Source organism: Hyaena hyaena, unplaced genomic scaffold (assembly GCF_003009895.1).
Source record: "Hyaena hyaena isolate Hyena2069 unplaced genomic scaffold, ASM300989v1 scaffold_668, whole genome shotgun sequence".
Lineage (NCBI taxonomy): Eukaryota > Metazoa > Chordata > Mammalia > Carnivora > Hyaenidae > Hyaena > Hyaena hyaena.
Window position 1 is genome coordinate 935,983 of NW_024081301.1, and position 24,131 is coordinate 960,113.

The following is a 24,131-nucleotide window of genomic DNA, read 5'->3' on the forward strand; positions in this document are numbered from 1 at the left end:
CCCAAGATTAGCAGACACTGTGTCTGTGTATGAGTGTTGCATGCACTTTAGTTATACCTTTCCTAGTTATTAGTTGAAGGCAAGGAATGAGAACTGATTCACAGACAGGTGTAAGCTGTAGTCGTAATCCTTAGGAGTGTTAATTTAGGGCAAGAGAAATATTGGCAGACTAGATTTCCCCTTCATTTGCCATGTTTGGGTTTGGTGTCATAATTTAGTTGTTAAAGAAAATGTTTGGATTACAAGTTGTTGAGGTCTGAGAACTTGGATAATAGAAATCTATAATATAAGTAAATAAAACAGATCTTTGAAAATACGAAGCCGTTCCCCAATCATGCTAAGGACAGTCATATGCAGTCATGAAAATTGAGACTCTACAGGCAACAGAGCAGAAACATGTTTTATTCAAGGCAAGTTTTATTTGAAACACAAGCTTTATTTGAAACACAAGCTTTATTTAAAAAGGGCTTTATTTGAAAACGTTTCATTTGATACAAAACTACTTGTAGGCATTCTGGAGTCTCTCATTGACAGGCAAAAGAAATTAGATCATACATGCAATTGAGCAGAAGAAATGCTTTATTTGGAAAGAAAAGAACACTGCTAACACATCTAAATTGTTGGCTTTGTATATGATTATGAGGAAAGGAAAACCCTTCTGAGAAAGAGGGCATGTTCATGAACGAAATTAATATGTAAATGACATAGATCATAGTCTGTGAAGACAACCTTGCCATATCTTACAAAATATACTCATTGGAATCTTACTGAAATTAGATGGGAGATTCAGTTTCTGTTCTGGATACTCTGTCTTAAGATACGCAGCCTTGACATGACTACATCCCAGTCGGCATAAGCTCCTTCCAGATGACGCGATATCTCAGTTCCTGCTTCATAGCTACGTCGGCCATGAAGTAAGCGCCAGTTATCAAAAGTAATCACATCACCTAGACAAAATATTTTTTCAATATGAATAATCATGTGTTTCAATGATTTGCAGAGCTAGAAAATGTAAAATGCAAAACACATTGCTACTTTGTTTACATCAAGAAACAGCATCTTTCTTTTCCTGTTTTCTGTTTGTTTTATTTGTTTGTTTCAAGCTTTATTTAAATAAAAATGAAAAAGTTAACATACAGCGTAATATTTGTTTCAGGAGTAGAATGTAGTGATTCAACACTTCCATATAACACCTGGTGCTCATCACAAGTGCCTTCCTTAATCCCCATCACCTATTTAACCTGTTCCCCCACCAACCTCCCCTCCAGCAGCCCTCATTTTGTTCTCTCTAGTTAAAAGTCTGCCTCTCTCTTTCCCCCTATGTTCTTCTGTTTTATTTCTTTAATTCCAGTACAAGTGAAATCATATGGTATTCATCTTTCTCGGACTGAAAATTGTACATTCACTTTTTCAAACAATCAGGTCATTAACTGCAAACTGCTTTAGGCCTTTTGACATTTATAGTACAGGCTTCTGTAGACACTTTGATAATTTTTACTTAAAATATTATCTTTTAAAAAGTATTTATTTTGAGAGAGACAGTGCACACGCACATGCACGCATGAGCCGGGGAGGGACAGAGACAGAGAATCCCAGGCAGGGTCTGCACTGTCAGCACAGAGCCAGCCAGCACAGAGCCATATCCCAGCCATGACCCTGGGATCATGACCTGAGTAAAAATCAAGAGTCAGAGGGTCAACCAACTGAGCCACGCAGGTGCCCCTAAAATATTATTTTTGTGTAAAACTTTGACATGTTCTTCCTGGTTGTTATTCACGTCTTACTTAGAAATATTTATTTCCAGTTTAACAACTTCAGTAATTATAAGGATAATGACTTGGTCTGTCTTCCATGTTCCTAGTATTTTGTGTACATTATTTCTAAGCCTCATAAAAATGCTGAAAAGAGTGTTAGCTCATCTTTTCATTTGAGAAAACTGAGGCTCCAAGAAATTCAGGGATTTGCCTAAAACTACATAGCCATTAAATGGTGGAGCTATGAATCCAACTTCTATTTTTGTGGTATTTTTCTCTCATGATATTTTCATTTTATATGTTACTGCTCTTAAAATCAACCTGTTGTGACTTCCTATCGGTGGATTTATAAACGTTTCCCCTATTACTTTATTATGTCAAAGATCAATTAAAAACTAATCATAAGCCAAAAGAATCTTCCCCTTTGCCAAATCAACAGCAGAGAGAAATTTTGTTTTTTACTATAGAAACCAAAAGCCTCAAGTTTGAGATCACTTCACTGAGTAGAGGTGGTCCAGAACAAACATCATGCTCTCTATTCCTTTATTTCAAGTAGCTGGACTACTTCAAAAATATTTTGAATGTTTATTTATCTTTGAGAGACAGAGAGAGACAGATCATGAGCAGGGTAGGGGCAGAGAGAAAGAGAGACATAGAATCCCAAACAGGCTCCAGGCTCTGGGATGTCAGCACAGAGCCCAACGTGGGGCTCAAACCCAGGAACCATGAGATCCTGACCTGAGCTGAAGTCAGATGCTTAACTGACTGAGCCACCTAGGCGCCCCTAGCTGGACTACTTCATTTTTTTTTAAAACAAAAACTTTTACATTCTTTTTTTTTTTTAATGTTTTATTTATTTCTGAGAGAGAGAGGCAGCATGAGCAGGGGAGGGTCAGAGAGAGAGGGAGACACAGAATCTGAAGCAGGCACCAGGCTCTGAGCTAGCTGTCAGCACAGAGCCCGACTCGGGGCTCAAACCCATGAACTGTGAGATCATGACCTGAGCCAAAATCGGATGCTTAACTGACTGAGCCACCCAGGTGCCCCTAGCTGGACTACTACAAATATCACTTCATTTCAGGTAGCGCTATCTCTGCCAGATCAAATAAGCTAAATGAGTAAACATTAATCATCTACTTCAGAATGAGAATCATAGGGATTATTTTATTTGTTTTCCAGGATAGAAGAATTAAGTAGAAGCCTCAGTTTGTATTGACTGGCTATCAGGATAGAAAATGTAAGTCATCAGTCTTGACATCAGACATGAGATTTCATTTGGTTTATAGCTTATCTCTCATGTATTTATTCTTTAGTTTGGCGGTTACTAAATTTTGGTGCAATTAAAGATTACCTATGAGTTTGTTAAAAATTATTTTTAGGGGCACCTGGGTGGCTCAGGCAGTTGAATGTCTGACTTCGGTTCAGGTCATGGTCTCCCGGTTCATGATTTTGAGCCCCATATCCAGCTTGCTGTTGTCAGTCTGTTGGCGGAGAGCCCTCTTAGGATCCTCTTTCCCTCTCTCTGTGCCCCTCCCCTGCTTGCATTCTCCCAAAAATAAATACATATTTTGGGGAAAAAAGTATTTTTAAGTCTGGAGAGGCAATAGAGCCTCTCCCCCACCCAGTAGGAGTGGGGGCCAGGAGTCTTCTACTTAAGCAAGCTGGCTGCTCACAAAGATTCAGTTATAAGTGTTCCACACACCATATATGTGTGAAACTGCTCTAGATATTGATCTAAGTGGTTATGGTTGAAGAAAATCCCTGCTTTCAGTTTGAGAAAATGTGTTCACTAACCTGGATTCATCTTGAAAGTAAACTTGGATTCTTTACAGTTCATGAGGTCAACAAACTCCTTCAGAGCAGCATAAAAAGGCTGCACTCTTTCAACAGGTACATCAAATACGGTGTCTCTGGTTGCATTATTGAAGTTGATGCGGATCACTTGGCCTTTATCATCTAATCTGTTTTTAAAGAGAAAAAAGTTAAAACTTATAAGCCATGAAGTATTTACTTACCTTTCTGAGAGTCAGTGTGTCTTTGAAGATGTGTTTGAAATACAGTACTAAAGAATCCAAAAACATGTAAAGAAGGTCTTAAGATTATCTGTGGTACAGTGTAGTCATTTGCTGTTTATTTATTCACTGAGCAGTTTTTTTCCTTTAATTTTAAATCCAGTATAGTTAACATACAGCGTTCTATTAATTTCAGGTGTACAATATAGTGATTCAACACTTCCGTACATTACTTAGTGCTCATCAAGATATGTGTACTCTTTTTTTAAAGTTTATTTATTCACTCTGAGAGAGAGAGAGAGAGCTCATGGGGTGCGCGCTTGTGCACACAAGTTGGGGAGGGGCAGAGAAAGAGGGAGAGAGATATCCCAAGCAGGCTCTGCACGTCAGTGCAAAGCCCGATGTGGGGCTTGAACTCATGAACCATGAGATCATGACCTGATCCAAAGTCAGGTGCTTAACCAACTGAGCCACTCAGGTGCCCCAAAATATGTGTGCTCTTAAACTACTCACCCATTTCACTTCTTTTCTGGTAACATCAGTTTGTTCTCTATAGCCAAGAGTCTATTTCTTGATTTGTCTCTCTTCCCTGCCCCCCGCTTTGTTTTGTTTCCTAAATTCTACATATGAATGAAATCATATAGTATTTGTTTTTGTCATATAGTACTTTATTTTGTTTAGCATTATACTCTCTGTAGCTCCATCTATGTTGCAAATGGCAAGACTTCATTCTTTTTTATGGCTGAGAACTATTCCATTATATAAACACATATACCACCTCTTCTTTATCCATTCATCTATTGATGGATACTTGGGCTGCTTCCATATTTTGGCTACTATAAGTAATGCTGCGATAAAAACAGGGATGCATATATCTTTGTGAATTAATGTTTTTGTATTCTTTGGGTAAATATTTAGTAGTGGAATTACTGGATCATATGTTGGTTCTATTTTTAATTTTTTGAGGAACCTCCATAGTGTTTTCCACAGTGGCTACACAGTGTGCATTCCCACCAACAGTGCATGAGGTTTCCTATTTCTCCACATCCTCGCCAACACTTATTATATCTTAAGCTTTTGATTTTAGCCATTCTGACAGGCGTGAGGTATATCTCACTGTGGTTTTGATTTACATTTTCCTGATGCTTAGTGATGCTGAGTATCTTTTCATTTTAGAGATCCATTTAACAGATATTTTTTTTTGAAATCTTACTACATAAGTATCTGAATGATTCAAATTGACTTAAAATAAATGTTTCTGAAAGATTCCAGTTAAAAGGGTTTTTTTTTTATGTTTAGGGTAATGAATTCATTCTTCATTCTTTAAAATAGTAGCTTAAAATATTTTTATGTTACAGTTCATGTGTCAACCACTTTATTAAGGTTTTTAAGTATGATTTTATTGAAGCATGATTAGTAAGAAAAAGATATTTTCTAAAAGTTTAAAATGTACTGTTGTAATTCAATCCTTAGTTTATAGGTAGGGGAACTAAGACACAGTGAAAAGAAGAATCTAGCCTAAGATACTTTCTTTGTATCTCTCTCTATATACACTATGTATCTTACTATATAGGCTTCTAGAGACCAATACTCTAACTCATTTAGTGTTGTATTCTTAACACTTAACATAGAGCCTGGACATAACAGGCAGTTAATAAAGATTCATTGTGTATGCTACTCTCTCTATTTTTTTTAGTACCTGGGGACAGTACCAATGTCTTTTTAGTATTTTGGGTATAGTATATTGTGATCACTCTATCCTTCCTTAGAATATGGTTCATGATCATGACAATGTAAGATAATGCTACTTTTTTTGATGTAAGAATAGATACCATTATTTCTGCATTTAGTTTATGCTGGTTGTAACTGGCACATCATGAGCATGGTCTAGGCACAAAAGCAAAAGGAAGAGATTAAAAAAAAAACTTATTGAGAAAGTAAACTTTCAGCTAGTCCTAAAGCATCTACCAACTCTCTCATTTGTTTAAAAACAGGAAGGATGGATGAAAAGTGAAGTTGGGCAAGGAAGGTGGCCCAGTACTTAGACTTGTTCCTGGGCCAGCCTGAGAGGTGGTACCATGGGCTTACATGTGACTGGGACCCAGACCTGATGGGTCAAACCGAACAGACTGACATGTGTGCCAAGGTTTAGTGACAACGATTTGGGGTCTAGATCACACTGACCTGACCAACCACACAGAGCGAACTGTTAACAACAGATCAGGGTACAGGAGGAAAATGTGACTGCCTATAGTATCCAAATTGTAACTCTCTGCATCCCTGTGTTTTGTGACTCAGCTTAATATTTAATCCTTTTAGCCAAAGGCAATTGTAATGGTAAACTCTAAGAACTGGTCATTAGCTGCAACTCTTTGCTTTTTGATAGTAATAGAAAACTACCTATCGGACCCACACTGGGGGGAAAAAGTGAAAGAAAAGAATTGGTTTTCAATAAGGCTCTTGGACTCTTAAAACCAGAATTTACATATACTGACTAAAAAACAAATATGACTGAATAGGCAAGGAGAGCCCTTCTTCCTTCCCCCCATCTTCTCTACACAGAAAAAGAATATTCTGTGCTTTGCAGGTTGCAGCTTTATGTACAGAGAATCAAGGAGAAGTTTCAATCAGGAGAAGACTGTAGACCTCCAGGTTTGAGTGGCACAAAGGGCAGTTCTTGACCTTTCAATTGTCTGTTGGAGTTTACATTGTGGGTTTCAGACCCTTTCAAAGTTTCTGAGACCATTTTGTCTTTTTATCGTATCTTTGATATTCTAGCCTTATTGCTCCTGATCCACTTTCCCTCTTCACTCCCAGTTTTATTTTCTGTACATATAATGGTAACATCCTTTGTGCCATCCTCTATGTCACTGACAAGGATATCATGACTTTGAAATTTCTTGGAGGTCTTCTACCCATGCCAGTCTAGTGATCTCTTTCTTTTTTCACTAACACTGAAATTTCTTGATGGAAATGGTTATGCTGGTAATGAGCTCTCTCTTTTATGTGTGTATCCCCACATATCAGTGAAAGGAACTTTGTGACTCCTTCATTTAAGAAGAATCAGAACTATATGCCCCATGGACTATTGTATTACACTTTCATTTCTTGAATTCATATATATAGATAATACTAATCAATATTGTCTCTTTCTCTCTGTCTCTTTTTGTTTGCCTGGGGTTTACTTTCTAACTGAAAAAAAGAAGACACAAATTCATTATTTAGCATTTTTAGTAATGACATGAGGGGAAACAGGAAGCAAAGTTAGTTATGAGGTCCAGAGAAGACATTATTCTAAAGACTGAACAATGTTAGAGGAGATGATTGGTTGACATCTTCAAGATCAACCTAAAATGCAAAATGTGAGTCTCAGGAAGCAGGAAATTCTGCATGCCACCACAGAATGAAAGGGAGGTCCAATTCAGGGTTCCATGATGAGGAAGTATGAAGAGCCCCCAAATATGAGGAGTAACTGGCTATAGACTAGCAATATGTAAAGGGTAAACATTTAAACATAAACCAGCATCCTGGTGACTACAAATCAGCAAAAACAAAATATCATCAGTGATGCCAATAAAAGATCCCAGTGAGAGGACTCATAGAATCATCTCTTGCAATCAGAGTTGGTGCCATGAATACTCCTCATCAGTTACAATAGTGGATCTCATTGAGAGATGTGATATTTGATGGAATTTCTTGAGTTTGTTGTAGGTAAGTTACTGTTCTTTGCCCACCACCTCACATTTTATTAAGATCTGCAGGAAAAAATTATTTCACACTTTAGAAGTATCTTGAATCTTGCAAAGTGTTTATGTTTCCTCCTTGCTTTGGTCTATAGAGACTCACAGCTAAAACAGAAATCTATCATGAGTAGATGTGTTGGACTTTATAGCTAAATTTTTGCTAGCTAAAATTTATCTTGTCTTTTTGGAGCCAGGCACTGTGATAGGGCAATCTATCCATTGTCTCTATAATTGCCCTTTTGGTTATATGTGGTAGGTATTAATATTACTCCCTTTTTACAGGCAAAGAGACCTAATTTAGCAAGCCCAAGTCACTAGACCATGATCACAACACTAACAAGCCAAGGAGTGGGAATGGAATTCATGTGACTGAACTTGTAATCCCTAGGATGTGCTGCTGTATGTAACCTAATCCCATCCTTATGATTTTTTTCCTAGTCTCTTTGTTTGTTATTATACTGCATTACACCTAACTCTGCCAGCAGCCTCCAAGATCTTTTTGTACTAGATAGAACATAAACATCTCAAAAGAGTTTAAAATTTAACTGTGAGGAAGATTAAATTAATCCAAACACTCCAGAGAACAACTCCCTCAATTAATTGAAAACCCTATTTATTTCACCTCCTGTCGTTAAAAATACATTTCAAGCAGATTAATGTTAATCACTTGATATTCTCAAGGGATATCCCCAAGACCTTGAAAATGGCCAAATTCTGGAATTTTACTATAAAAAGCAAGAAAGCCAAATTATGATTCAGATGACAGACATTCAATCAATCTCACTTACTAACTAAGGGTTATTTGCTTGTTTGTTTCACCTCCATTCCCTAGCAAGCAATTATGTTCACAACAAAACTGCAATCTGTCATAAGTTCTTTAGGCAATTTTTGAAGAGGTAAAACCGATCTGTTAAAACTAGGACCCCAACAGTTATTCTCTTTCCCACCTTGATCTGACCACTCAAAGAATGTTATTCTGAACTGGAATTTATTTTTGATAGGTGTGTTTCTCTCATACCCATCATCCAGTCTGTCAGGAAAACATGCTGTTTCAACCTGCAAAATACATCCACAAATAGACACTTCCCCACACTGCCACTACCCCCATGTCGTCCCATTTTCGAGTTACCCTCACCTCCAGCCTGCTGTCCTGCAGTGGCTTCCTGACTGGTCTTCCTGTTCCTGCCTTTACCCTTCTCCACTATATTCAGCACAGCAGCCAGGGTGATCCATTAAATCACCTTTTAAATGGTGAGCCATTTAAAATGTAAATAAATTTATATAAGTCTAAGTGTCTCTCTTGTAGTCAAAATTTTGCAGCAGCTCCCTATTTCACTAGGAGTGAAAGGCAGTATGTTTTTAAACAATGGATAACAAGGCTCTACATGAGCTTAACTCCCATCTGACTTCTTCCCTTAACACTGCTCCACACAGGCCTCCTTGCTATCCCTTGAACACATCAGATGTATCCTTAGGGCCTTCTTAGGACATTCTCTCTAGCTGTTTCTGGAAACTGCTTCTCTTCTGAGCAAACTCCTTAACTCCTCTAAGTTTTTGCTTAACTATCACCTACTCAGTAAAGCTTTTCCTCAACACGTATTAAGGATTCAAGTTCCATCATCCCTAAGTCTTTGGTTCTGCAGATCCCCATTATTCTACCCTATTACACCTGTTTTTCTTAAGTACTTAAAAAATGCTTTAACAGTCATTGTAATTTACTAATTTGTTTTCAAATCTCGAATTTTCTCTTCCTGCATTAGACTTGAAGCTGCACAAGGGCAGGAATCTATGTTTTGTCCATGGACGTATCCCAACCACTAAGAAGAGTGGCTGCCTTTACTAAATACCTGTTGGGGAGTTGATTATTAAATGACTTAATTTTCATATTATGTGGCTGTTTCTCCTAAAAGAAGAACACAGACTCAACTCTAAAATTGGAAACACCCCCAAATTCATGAACTGAGGTCTGATTAAATAAATCATATCCTAGAAACACAAGGTAAGATAATTATCAAATAAAAGGCTAAGTTTATGGCTTTTGTAGATACTTGGAAAAATTATGAGGAAATAATGTTAAATGAAAAAATAACAAAATGTTCTATATGGGGAAATATGGTTTTGGTTAGCATTGATTTAGGCAGACATTTGTGTCTTTTTATCAGCCCATGGGGTTCAGATGAAACTAACTCTGCTCTAGAGATGAACGTGTAATCCAGGAATGGTCAGTTGGAATTCTCTGATTTCCTGGCCATGGTGATTGCTCCAAGGATGAACTTAAATACACATCGGGCAGTGGGTCTTCTAGTTTTGTTATAGATATTGGGAAATGAGGACTTTCTTTGTGTGCGATTACAAGCTCTAAAAACAATGAAAATATAGAGCTCCTATTGAAATCTTTGAAAATGAAGCCAACACAGAGGATGGCAAAGCTATGAGATGAAGAAAAAAGAGATCAAATTCAAATGATGTTGTTTAACATCAGATGATGTTGAATTTACCTAATTTAAGATAGATTCTTTCACTTCTGGCTGAAGGGATTTTGACTAGTACAATTTTACTGATTAAAATCTGTAGAACTTATATTTTAAGAAAATCAAATATATATAGTCTTAGTTATTTCTCTTATATTAATTAGAGAGATTTCATGGAATTTGATAAAATTATTTTTATGATGAAAGCATTCTTTTTTTTCTTTTTCCCTCTAAATTTGGATAAACCTGTTAATGAAAAGTAAAGCTCTGGAGTTAATCAAAGGTCTTCTGTTTAAGGTTTACGTTTAGGTTATGAAGCTTTTGCGGTCAGCTGTTTAACTGCTGTGAGAAATGTATAAATAGTACTTACTCTATAATCTTGTGTTTGGACTGTACAGAGAAATCACAGTAATCCACTCCAATGTCTGTAAAGTCCACGAAAGTGGAGGACAAAATCTGGAATGCTCGAGGGTTTTTTTCCTTGAGCTTTCGGCAGACATTAAACCCATCCACAATTTCTGAATCACCCCCAGTGACTGTTTGTTTTATGCAGTGCAGAAGCTGAACCTGTGAAAAGAAATAGAGAAATGTGTTTTGAAATGATAAACATGCTTTTTTACACTGTTAAAGATTCAGACAGATATGAATGCACTAAAGTCAACAAAATTCTTAAATTTCTTTTGTGTCAGCAGGGAAAGGGGTTGGAGAGAAAAAGTTGCTTTTAATCAACACCCTATAGTTCAAACATTGTTTCAGCTTGAGACTTGAACACAGGCATGATAATATTCATTGTAAACAAAAGGTAAAGATCATAACGGTGACAGGGAGTGAACACTTCATGTTGGAGAATATATGTACTTCATATTGGCTTCACAGAGGTGGTGAGATTTAAACTGGACAAAGGAGGCTGGATAAGATTTTAGATAGCTAGAGCAGAATGAAGAAAGCAAATTAAGTGCAGTGATCATGGACATGCAAAAATGCACACTTCAGAGAATATCAAAATGTTTGGCTGCAATAGGAGGTCATGACTGAAAAGAATGTCACTTCTGAAAAGGATAGGTCCAGTTGAAAAGGTAATTGAAGCCCTCATCATGGAGTCTTGAATGTCAGATGAAGAATATTGGACTTCCTCTTGGGCACAGAGGGGAATCGTTAAAGGCTTTTGAATACGGACGTAATGCAGCCAAGGCTGAGTTGAAGGATATTAGTCTGGCAGTATTACATACAGTTTTTAAAGGGGGGAGCTAGTGAGAAGGTAACTACTTAAGAATTTAATGAGACAGTTCAGGTATAAGGATAAGAAGGGAAGGGAGGCTGGATGGAGCCATAAGGATGAATAAGCCCAAGAAGCATTGGGAATAAGAAACCAAGAAGATAGTTACTTTCACTAAGTTTTAGGAGGAAATGTTTGACATTATTTATTTTGAAAAGCAAAAAATAGTAAAAATTAAAAATACAATTTTTGGAATGGAGTTTATATGACTCCTTTTGCTAAGTTAGAATGCATGAGTGATTTTGAATACCTAAATTTAGACTCAGATTTTCTGCATAAAGAAACGAACACTATTTAGCTGTGAAAATTTCATTCTAAGTTAAATAAAAGTAAAAACCAAGTCAATAGTTCTTGTAAAAAGAAAGAGGCAAATATGATCAAATATCCAGACCAGGGGGAGCATGAGTGGGAGAAATATCTGTTTGACTTGGTTATTTCCATAGATGGTCTAGAATAGGGTGATCCATTTGAACTTTCTGCAGTGATGGAAATCTTCTTCCACGCTGCCCAATACAGTAGGCTCCAGTCCCACATGGCTATTGTGCACTTGAAATGTGGTCAGGGTGACTGAGGAACTGCATTTTAAGTTTTATTTAATCTTAATTTAAATTAAAATTTAAATGATCATAGACTACTATGATAGTCTGGATATTCTGGATAGTGCAGATCCAGAATACAAATCTTGCTTTCTTTTCCCAAACAGCACAGATTTTCTCAATATTTTAAATCTTTTATACATACTTCTTCTCAAATTATAATTGTACATTTATCAATTTCTTATATCAGCTCTTAGAATTTGATACTTCCATCTGCATTTTATGGAGACCCAGAAATGAAAAGACTGGGCGGCTAGTAAGAACATAGCTACTACATGGTCAAACTGACATTCAAACCTTGGTCTATTTGCCTCAAAATCCTCATAAAGTGAGTCCTTTCTTATAAAAAGGGAAACCCTTTTACAGGACTCTTAATAATTCAGTACTGTGTGGGGTGTGTATGTATGTGCTTTGTAAACATAAGTTTCCATTTCATGTTGATGATGCCCTATTATCTGATGTTAGGAGAGAACTAGTCTAAATTAATAATGGTTCCACCCTTAAACTGATTCCAGTTTTTAAGCTTGAAAATATATGTGCATAAGCTGACCAAGTCATCCTAGAAAACCATTTCATCACCAGGGCGATGAAGGGTGAAGCAGCATGAGTAACAAGAGGTAGAAATGAAAACATCAACCTCAGGTCTACCAAGATCCAACAAGGCAAGAAAAAAAAAAAAAAAAAAGAAGGCAGGCCTCTCAATTTGAGAGAATCAGTGTTCTTTCAGTCCTCTTAGATCTTGCCGTAATGGAGCCACAAAATATTTCAAATATAAGTCTTTCTAAAAAATTAACTGATATTTTTACATATATGCAGTCTTATTAAAAAAAAGATGGCTGATGGTGCCAGACATCACTTCCATTGCTAATTCAAAGGCTAAATATGCTCCTGATGTGTATAAAATCCAATTTTATTCCATGTAAGTCACTCAGAACCCAAAAACATTGTCTTTCTAAATGTTACTTTATGGCAGCATGTGACTTTTGGCCCAAAGACAGTGAGCAAAGGAACATCCATTTCATTAAAGATGTGTCTCCTTATCCCTGCCCGACATGATCCAAATTCATGAAACTCCACTCTCAACAGGTAACTCACTATTCAGATCATTTTGTCTGCACTGAAAAGAAAAGTGACTTATTCTATATGTCATAAAAAAGCTCCGACTTTAGTACAAAGACCCCTGAATGATTCAAAATGGAAACTTGAACAATAGCACAAACAGGTGCCTACATTCAAATTATTCCCATACTACAATCTAGATATTTTAGGAATCATCTTTCATTTAAAAATCTTCTGTCAGGTCTTTTCTCCTTGGATGTTTCATTTGCTGAAGGAAAAGGTACAACTCTGTAGTGTTTCTCTGCCTGTTTATAGCATATCTATGAAGTCTCTATTACATGAAAGGTGCTGAGTTAATCTCGCGATACAGAAAAGTCTAAGATTCATTTTCTTTATTTGAAGAGTTTAAATGTATGACAAAGCCTTTGCTCATCACATTATACAAACTATGGTAGTTAGAAAGTCCAACTCAAGACGAGCATGATGTGGTGAAAAACTGTACAGAGGCCTGGATTAAGTTTCAAGTGTTCTATTAGTCGGATGTCACCCTGTGAAAGTGTTTAACCTTGCTGTGCGTCATTTTGTCCACATTTCGTCATTCTAACATAAAAAGACATAATCAATCATCTCCCTTAAAGGATGTTAGGAGGGATCAAAGTAATATAAGGAAAAAGACTTTGAAAAAGTATAAAATGCTATGAAAATGTCAACCATTATATGATACTTCAAGAATATTTATAAATCACTTATAAAAGTGATTATGTAATCACTTTTCCTTAGGCTTTCCATTTTAACCCAGCAATAAAACCTAAACTCATAAAAACTAGCAGATAATTTAAAATTAAAATAGAATCTTTAGTTTTCTAGTCTAATCTTTTAAACTTTGTTTCATCCAACTTCTCCAACCTCTCTTTGGTTGATGAATTGAGCTGATTAGTTTGTCTTTTAACCCCCAGAGTTTTAGAGAACTTTCGGGGCACATTTAGAACAAATCACATTGTGTGTCCTCCCCACCCCTCATCTCCACAAAAAAGGTGACTATAGGACTCATGTCGTTACCATCAGTTTGTCCAAAAAAAATCAGGCGGTGTTTTACAGACAACAAAATAATCTAAAACATGTGAAGTTAAATATTAAAACTAGCTTAGCTAATACTGGTGAGGAAAATGGGTTAACAACTAGGGCATGGAGAAAACTTGTTCAGTCAACACGATGAAGAAAAATAGATTAATTTTGATTTTGACCCATTTTGTCTTCACTCGCTAGAGAATTGCTCAAAATGTCCACTTCTACTTACCTTTGAAGATACAGATTTCAGTGCGGTTATTTCATTTAATCTCATTTAGCTATAAAAATAGGAATAAGATATCTTTTCAAAGGTAGTGTCCTGACCATTTATTTCTTGGTTTAACAAAATGATGCTTTTGTAAATATGTTAGTAAAATGACAATCATGTAAAAATGCAGTGGCAGAGTGTCCTTCCAGAAATTGTCCTGAAGCGTTTGTGGTTCTACAAACCCTCTGAGCAGCTCCCTCCTTGAAGAGGAATTGGATATATGGGAGAGTAGATGGTTTCCAAATACAGTAAAACCTTGGTTTGCGAGCATAATTAGGTCTAGAAACATGCTTGTTATCCAAAACACTCTTGTGTATCAAAGCGAATTTCAAGAACCATTGGCTCAGTTGTGGTCATGTGACATTCAGAATCATGTACTACTCATATTGCAAGACATAGCTTGTGTATCAAGTTAAAATTTATTAGAAATGTTTGCTCATCTTGCAGAACACTCGCAGAACAAGTTGCTTTTGATCCAAGGTTTTACTGTATAGCCATGGTTATTCTGCTCCTTGAGTCCACACCCCTTTGTAGTGAGTCTCTGCAGCTCATAAAAGGTGAGGTTTACTTACTCACCTCTTGAAGCTAGGCTAAACTTAGGACTTCTTTAGACTAATGAAACATGGCAGAGGTGACATTGTACCAATGGCTAATGTAGATCTCAAGAGGCCTTCATGTTTTGGTTTACTCTCTGCAAATTTACCTAAGCCTGGGCTAGCCTGCTGGTGGGTAATACACCAAGTTGAGCAGAGACAGGACACATTAGGTTGTCCACCTAAGGTCAACCAGTCCTTAGCCAGCCCAACAGCAGAACTGCCCAGGTAAACATAGCTGAATTGTAAAAACACATGCTAAGTAAATGGCTATTCTTTTAAGCCATTAAATTATGAAGTGGTTTTTATGCAGCAACTGCTAACTGATATAAATGACAGCCATGCGACCTCATGGGAAAACCCTACATTTTATTCCTTACTTTTATTTTCTCTTTTACCTCTCTTGGGAACAGTAAATATGCAAAAAGACCTCAAGATGTACTGCTATTGTAAAATTTGTCTAGGCAAAGCAAAACGTGCCAATAGTTATTTCCAGAAAAAAACAAAGAAGTTTTTCTTAAAAAATATGTGAAAATCTTCTCTCCCTTGGGAATATTAGGCTAGTCAAGATTTAGGTATAGACATTTTGTGTTTGGATTGTGCTTGAAGAAAGATCTACATAAGACAATTAGTTAGTGAAAACTATAGTCTTCTAGACTCAAAATATAGGAGGATATTGGTCCTTGGCCTGCCTTGTGGAAAATATGTTGAGGCTCACCTTACCCCAGGTGGATGATGGAGAGCTGGATAATCAGTGTGAAAGCTTAGCTTCCCGGTTGTGTAAGCCACGTTGTTTGCATCAATTTTGTCTTGCACTTGCCAAGTATGTCTGTAAAATACAAGAAACATATGTTTAAACAGGCTGTCACCAAGCCAGAGGAAATGTGTTAGAATGAACTGGATACATAGGGGAAATGGAAACTTTTCATTTCATGAAATAATTACCATAGTGATGTGAGCCAGGAAGAGAGCTCGACCTTTCCTTGTCCAAAGTAACCATTTCAGAATATGCATCTCTTCCCTTCTTTTCTTTTCTCCAAAGAAAAATACATTTACACATTAGTGTATCCCACAGAGTTTATTGTAGGTTATGTTTCTTAATAGCTAAATGAATTTAAAAACCATTTATTAAAGTGAAATACACAGAACACAAAATGAACGATTTTATGTGTTTTTTTTTAAGTTTATTTATTTTGAGAGAGAGAGAGAGAGAGACTGAGCAGGGGAAGGGGAGAGAGAGGGAGAGAGAGAATGCCAAGAGGCTCCACACTATCATCACAGAGACTGAAGTGGGGTTCGATGCCATGAACTGTGAGATCATGACCTAAGCTGAAATCAAGTCAGATACTCAACCAAGTCACGCAGCTGCCCCAAAGTGAACCATTTTAAAGTGGACAATTCAGTGACCCCTAGGGCATTCACAATATTGATAACCATTGCTTCTGTCTATCTAGTTGCAAAACATTTCCATCACTCCACACTGAAACATCTTACCCATCATGCATTTTATTTCCATTCTGCCCTTCTCCCAGTCACTGGCAAACATCAACATCCTTTCTGTCTCTGTGGACTTAGCTATTTGGGATGTTTAATATAAATGGAATCATACAATGTGTGACTTCTCCTGTCTGGCTGTTCTACCTAACAAAATATTTCTGAGATTCATCCAAAATAATTACTTTATTCCTTTTATCATTAAATAATATTCTATTGTATGGCTATGCCACAATTTGTTTACTGATTTATGAATTGATGGGCATTTTTACTATTTCTACTCCTTGGTCATTGTGAAGAGTGCTAGCATAAGCATGTGTATGCATGCACTTATTTGGGTACTTGTTTTCAATTCTTTTGGGTAATACCAGGAGCAGAATTATAGATTTATATCATAATTCTATCTTTAAGTTTTTGAGGAGCTGTCAAACTGTTTTCCATAGCGGTTGGACCATTATACTTTCCCATTAGCAGTACATGAAGGTTCTAATTTCTTCACATCTTCATCAACACTTGTTGTTTTCTGTTGTTGTTGTTGTTCTTGCTGCTACTGTTGTTATTTTTAACCATCTCAGTGGGTGTAAAGTGGTATTTCATAGTTTTGATGTGTATTTTCCTAATGGTTAATGATGTTCAGTACCTTTTCATATGCTTTTTGGCTATTTGTATATTTACTTTGGAGAAATGCTTGTTCAAGACCTTTGCCATTTTTAAATTGAGCAGTTTGTCTTTTTTTTTTTTTTTGTAGGAGTACTTTATAAGCCTGGATACCAGACCCTTAACAGACATATAATTTACAACTCTTTTTACCCCTTCTATAGATTGTCTTTTTATTTTCTTAGAAGTGATCTTTGATGCTCAAAAGTGTTAAATTTTGATGAAGCCCAGTTCATATATTTTTCTTGTTATTTGTGCTTTTGGTGTTGTATCTAAGAATCCATTTCCCAATCCAAGGTCTTGAAGATTTACCCTGTCCTTTCTTCAGTGAATTTTATGGTTTTATATTTAGGTCCTTGATTTTTTTGAATTAATCTTTTTAATTTTTTGAATTAATTTTTGTGAAGCCAGCTTCATTCTTCTGCATGTGCATATACTGTTGTCCCAGCATTATTTTTTGAAGGGACTGTTGTTTTCTGATCAAGAGGTTTCAGCACCCTTATTAAAAATCAATTAGCCACAGATGTATGGGCTTACTTCTGGACGCTAATTCTATTCCATTAGTCTATATGTCTATCCTTATTTCAGCACCACAATATTTTGATTACTGTAGGTTTGCAGGAAGTTTTATTTTTGATTGATAGTAAGTTTTGAAATCAGGAAGTATGAGTCCTCCAACTTTGTTCTTATTTTTTAGGATTTGGAGCCCCTTGGAATTTCATATGAATTTGAACATTGCTCTTTCCATTTCTACAAGAAGGCCATTGGAATTTTGGTAAGCATTGTATTGAATCTATAGATTACTTTGGTAATAATCACATCTTAACGATATTTTGTCTTCCAATCCATGAATGTGGATGTCCTTCAATTTATTAGGTCTTTTTAAATTTCCTTGAGTGTTTTGAAGCTTTCATTTTGTAAGTCTTTCATTTTTTGGGTTAAATTTATTCCTAGGTACTTTACTCTTCTGGGTGTTATTGCAAATGGAATTCTTTAAATTTTTTTTTCAGATTGTTCACTGTTAGTGTATATAAACATGACTGGTTTCTGTGTATTGATCTTATATCCTGGAACTTTGTTGAATTCATTAATTAGTTCTATTAGCTGTGTGTGTGTGTGTGTGTGTGTGCATTCTATGGGGTTTTCTATATATAGGATCATGCTATCTGTGAAGAGAGGTAAATTTACTTCTTCCTTTCTCATTTGGATGCCTTTATTTTTATTTCTTGCCTAATTGCCCTGGCCAAAACCTCCAGTACAATATTGAATAGTAATGGTGAAAACCAGCACTCTTCTCTTGTTCCTGATCTACAGGGAATTTAATGAATTTTTATTTATTATTTTATTTGGACTTAATAAATTTTTAATTACACTCTTGTAACTATTACTCAGATTGGGAAATGTAACTTTAAGCTTATATGTCTTGTCCCAACCAGAATCTCATCTCTCTTTTCTCCAAAGTAACCATGTCCATAACTTCTGTATTTATCATTTCTTTACATTTCTTTACGTTTTTAGCTTTGCATGTGCACCCTCAGACACTATGTTTAAGATTGCCCATTAGCAACAATTGTTGTCTTTCAAATCTCTTAATCTAGAGGTTTCCCCTCCAGCCAGTTCTTAACAATTTACTGCTTGAAGAACTTCGGAATTTGACCTATAGAGTTCCTCACAGTCTTGTTTTTGCTGATCGCATATCATGGTGTAGTTCGACATGTTTCCCTGTCTTCTGTGTTTCTAGGAAATTGGCAGCTGAGTGCAGAGGCTTGGACAAACTCTATTTTCTCTCCTTGTCAAAACTGCAAATAGCATCACGCTCTTTTATTGCAAGACAGAATTTTGAGATTTTTTTTTTTGTGATGTTTGTACACACTTATGCTCAGTGGCTAGATCCACTAAAGTCATTGGGAGTCCCAAATAGTGAAATACCAAATTAGTAATTCTTTTTTATTTATCAGCTGGAATACTGTTAAGAAGACCTGCTTTCCTTCATTTAGTATTTGGTTATTCCGTATAATAGCTTACTTATCGATAATGAGATAAACACTTGATTCCTTCCCTTTATTTACCATTTTATAATGTGATGAATTAGTTTTCTATCACTCCAAGATGAATAATTAGGTTTTTTTGAAAATAATATTATTGATGAAAATGTATTAAAACTAGATAGAGGTAATGGCTTCATAACATTGTCAATGTACTAAATGACACAGAACTATACACTTTAAAATTGTTATGTCGATTTTACCTCCAGTTACAAAAAAAATAGCTTGGCTTACAAGTAAAAAAAAAAGTAAAAGAACTAAGGATTACTTGCAACTCTGTGGCAAGAAAATAAACCAATATTCAGATTTTGTAAGGTTTTTCCTTTGGAAGATTGAGGTCATGTGTAATTAGAAGAAAGCCATGTTTTAAAATAAGCCAAAACCTGGTTTGAAAAGTGTGTCACTATATGTGCATGTCATTTTATTGCAGCTATAATGTCTATTTATTAATTTATGTTCAAATTTATCAAATTATTTTCAATAAATATGTTAAACACCTACTCTATTCCAGACATTGTTTTAGCAATTAAAGATATATCAAGGAGCAAGAGAAACAAATAAACAAGTAATCACCAAAAGTAATAACAGAGATAAGTGCTATAAAAGCAATAAAGCAAGGTAAGGAGCTAAAGATACTATAGGCCAGGAGAGTATCATGGCATACATAATGCTTTGGGGAGTGTTCCAGAAGACCTAGAAGAAAAGGAGAAATGTGAATTTTTGGGAGATGTATTTTAGAAAGAGGAATCTGAAGTGAAAGGTAGGATTTCTTCCCCATTCTCTGGGATTAAGGATGAAACTACCTTTTTAATTTTTTTTCCATTTAAATTTAAAATGAATTTAAAATGGAAAGCCTGGTAAATCTTTCATCAAAGTTTAAAGAACCATCTATATGTGGCCATAAGCTGGAAAGACACCCAGTGAAAGAAGAGGAGGATATATAGCCTGCTCCAATTCATTTCAAATATGAGTCAGACAATCCATTATACTGTAGTGACTACAGCCAGGAAATACATGTTCTCTATGAATTCATGTCACTCCATGACCCGTACCTAATAGAGATTCCAGCTTTTGTTACCATCACCATTCCAAGAATAATCAACATGTAGGAAAGTACTTAAGGATGCAAAAAAAGTAATTTCATCCAATTAGATGATGCTTTTGACATTGTGAGTAGGAAATGACTATATTTAGATTTCCTTTTCAAGAGTGTTGATGGTTTTGCATTGATTCACCTACATTTCCCTTCTTGTTATCTCCTATGATCAGGGATAAACTAATTGAAATTCATGTCGCAAAGAGCTGGCTGAGATTCAAGGTGCATGCTTTAGCCAGGGAACAGATCTTTTCTTTGTTTGACATTAACTGGCTTCTACAGGGATGGGGCCTGTGACTTGGCATCATCAAGGCAGGTCTCCAGTCTTCTGTGCTAACTGGCAGGGGATGATAAACATTTTTAGCCCTAAAGTGTCTTAGGCACGGTATGGGATGTGTAGCCTCAAAGTCTATGTGCGCACATAAGGATAAATCCCAGGAAAGGAGCTTGCCAATTCCAATCATAAAACATTCTCATAATAGTTATAGCATAAGTCTGGAAAAATCCTAGAAATGTCATTTGGTCTACCTTTCTACCTCCTTATAGAAATGAATCAGGCCAAGAAGGCCATTGCTGATTGTTTATGACCCTAAGTTTTCACGTATCCTTCTCAAATCCAAAGGAAAACACAGCAGAAATAAATGCAAATTTGACCCACTGGCCTGTGGGGAAACTGTTTTAAAAGCCCACTTGTGGGGCCTTAGTGAGACGAGCATGTATTTATATCATCTTTCATTAGAAACAGATTCTAATGTTTTTCCAAGTAAAGCAACTTGAGCAGATTATCAGGGACTGTTATGATGGAGACAGAGGTGCAGGGCCAGGTTTTTCTAAAACCAAAGAGGCAGGCTCAGCACAGCATCTTAATCCATTGATATAGACTTGCCTGGTATTGAGCAGGGCCAGGTCATTGAAACTGTGCACATAATCCTGCTTTGGCCAGAGATGCTATTTTAAACAAATCTACATCTTTCCACGGAGCTACTTGTGTCATTCTCAAAATTGGACAAACCAAAACACAGACCCTTAACTAGAGAGAACAAACTGGTGGTTACGAGGAGGGAGGGTGAAGTGGGTGCAGGGGATTAAGAGTACACTTATCAGGATGAGCACTGAGTGATGCATAGAATTGTTGAATCACTATATCGTACACCTGAATCTCATATAGCACTGCATGTTAACTCTACTGGAATTAAAATAAAAAAGAAATTTCTTTTATATTTTCCATTTAAGGATTTGGTCAAAAGCTACCAAACATTAAGATCATGGCTTTTAGAGACTACTTTGTGGGCTTGGTTTAAATACTAATTCACTCAATCCACCCAACTTAGATGTCCAATCATAGATATTCATGATATTTATTACTATTAAGTGTTTTGTGACAAATTTGAATTTTTTAGTGTTTATGGGATGCTGAAATATTGTTTTTGCTAGATTTGTTCTTTATACCCTTGGTGACAGATTTTATAATCTTTTGGTTAGTGGCTCACACTTGGAAAATTATGCTGGATTTATTAGTCATCTTTTTCTTTTTTGAAGTACTACTTATATGAAAAGATGCTCTACAACTGCAACCTGGATTTATCATCACCAATAGCTATAATCTCTAGTCTCAACCTGCTGCAAGCTGGTCTCATCAAGCAATAGAAGAATGCCTTCAAAAGAAGGAATTATTATTACTTGTCCTATTGGATCTAAAATATAATGCTCATATATGTTAAAATTTAAAAAAAAATTTAATGTTTATTTAATTTGAGAAAGAGAGAGACAAAGCATGAACATAGGAAGGGCAGAGAGAGAAAGGGACACAAAGAATCTGAAGCAGGCTCCAGCCTTTGAGGTGTCAGCACAGAGCCTGACGTGAGGCTCCATCCCACAAACTATGAGATCATGACCTGAGATGAAGTCAGAGGCCTAACCGACTGAGCCACCCAGGTGCTCCATGTTAAAAATTTTTTTCTAAGTTTTAACACAGAAAATTAACTCTTAACTAAAATAAACAAAAACATAATCATTCAAAGGAAGATTATACTATGTATTATTTCTAACTGTAGTTGTGACACACGTACAGATGACTTCCCAGATGCAGTCATTCTGCAGAGTTTCAGATACTTATTTTTCCATGATCACTTATTAGATACACACACTGGGCCAGGAACTGAGGATGCAGGAGTGAACAGGACAGACATGGCACTTGTACCTCATGGAATATACAGTCTATGGGGAATAAAAATTATCGTGATTTATCTTCCAAAACTAAAGTACAAGGTCTTATGAGAATAAAGAAGGGAAGATTAAATAGAGGCCTGAAGACTGAGTAGGATTTACCCAGAGGAGGAAAGGTGATCGTGGGCAGAAGACATAGCATGTGAGAAGACACAATGGAGGGAGAGAACATGGCCTATCAAAGGAAGTGAGAGAAGTCCAATATGGGCTGGAATGGGGTGTGGAGTTTGCTCTATGGCTATTCTTGGCTTTGCTGCAAAGCTCTGCTTCCCTTGTTGTCCTGTAAAGTATTATTTAAAAAAGTCTCATTACATCAAGGAACTGAGTTGAAACATACTCTTTATCTCATAGCATTAAACCCACTGCCAAAAATATTTGTTGAATGAAGGCATGGACTGTAAAATGGTAAATTGTGTTACTTTCCTGATTGTCTGGCTATTAACTTTAATCTTGACCTAAGTCATATGTTTTAGGTATATTTAAATTATAAATAATTTGGCCACCAATCATTTTTGTTGTCTTATTTCTAGGGGAAGTGTTACAGTTGTGTGTAAATAATACTTGGCAAAATTGCTAGAGTTGTGTTTTAAAAGAGTGATTATCTCTTCAGTTCTACTTATATTATGAACACTCATTTACATTGCATTCACTCCTAAAGATGAAGAATTCTATACCATTTTTGTGAGAATTAATATCCTCAACATAAACTAAAAGAACAAAAGGAACCTGTCTGATATCTAGCATTGTTCTTACTCAATCCATTAAACTAATATGGAAATCTACATGACACATAAAGATACAAAGTAAACAAGAAGGATCCTGCAGTCATGGTGGTGACACAGTTTTTAATCTCTCTCACTAGGACATCTAGTGTGCCAATCCAAAAACTCAGGTACATCTAAACCAAAATTAGGTGACAAGATATGTTCATGAATATGAATGGGTATAGAGATGGACCTTTGAGAGCCACAATATGGAGTATCAGAAACTGTGCAGGGGAAGAAGCAGAGGGAAGCAACTAGGTACTTGATGGATCTGGAAAATTCTCAAATCATTACTGGATAGTTACTGGAGACTATGGCAGGGCAGCTTGAGAATAGCAGTCAGCCTTGGAGGGTATTTTCACATTCAACACAGCTGAGTATGAGAAGTCCATTGTGAGGGGACCAGATTAGTCTGAGGCCTCAGAAACTCTAAAAACAACAGACAAAATTCTCATCCATGATAAGGCTTTCTACTGAGAAAGACTCTAAATTGAACAGTACAGACACAGTAAAGACAAAGGAAAATGAAAGGAAATAGTACAAAGACAGTAAAGACAAAAGAAAATGATAAAAGTAAAAGAAGAGAAACCAGGAAATGTTAGAATGTTATAAGCCATAGTTTGGAAACACAGCTCAAAACCATAAAAAAAGTTTCTGAAGCATATTTCCTTTCAATAATTAAGAAAAAGTCACATAAAAATTAGCAACATCCAATGATTAAGGTTCTGTGTCATAAAGTTATTTTAAGAAAAAGAATGAATAGGAGCCCCTGGGTGCCTTAGTTAAGCATCTGACTTTGGCTCAGGTCATGATCTTACAGATCGTGGGTTCGGGCCCACCACAGGGCTCTGTGCTGACATCTAGGAGCCTGGAACCTGCTTCGGATTCTGTGTCTCCTTCTCTCTCTGCTGCTCCCCTGCTTGCACTCTGTCTCTCTCTCTCTCAAAAATAAACATTAAAAAATTTAATGAAAAAATAAAAAGAATGAATAGCAAAATAACATACCTAC

The 24,131-nt window shown here is 36.2% G+C and overlaps 1 protein-coding gene across 4 annotated transcripts in view; it reads right to left on the bottom strand.

The window, feature by feature from the left end:
* Positions 1 to 397: 397 nt before the first annotated feature.
* The window catches only part of BBOX1 (gamma-butyrobetaine hydroxylase 1), a 61,593-nt gene continuing 37,859 nt past the window's right edge, over positions 398 to 24,131 (bottom strand). For all 4 annotated transcript variants that reach the window (XM_039217103.1, XM_039217104.1, XM_039217102.1 and 1 more), the window contains 4 exons: positions 15,564 to 15,669; positions 10,351 to 10,547; positions 3,549 to 3,715; positions 398 to 947 (listed from right to left, as the gene is read on the bottom strand). In XM_039217103.1, the coding sequence (XP_039073034.1) occupies positions 787 to 947; positions 3,549 to 3,715; positions 10,351 to 10,547; positions 15,564 to 15,669 (631 nt within the window). In that variant the 3' untranslated portion in view covers positions 398 to 786. The remainder of the gene's footprint in view (positions 948 to 3,548; positions 3,716 to 10,350; positions 10,548 to 15,563; positions 15,670 to 24,131) is intronic.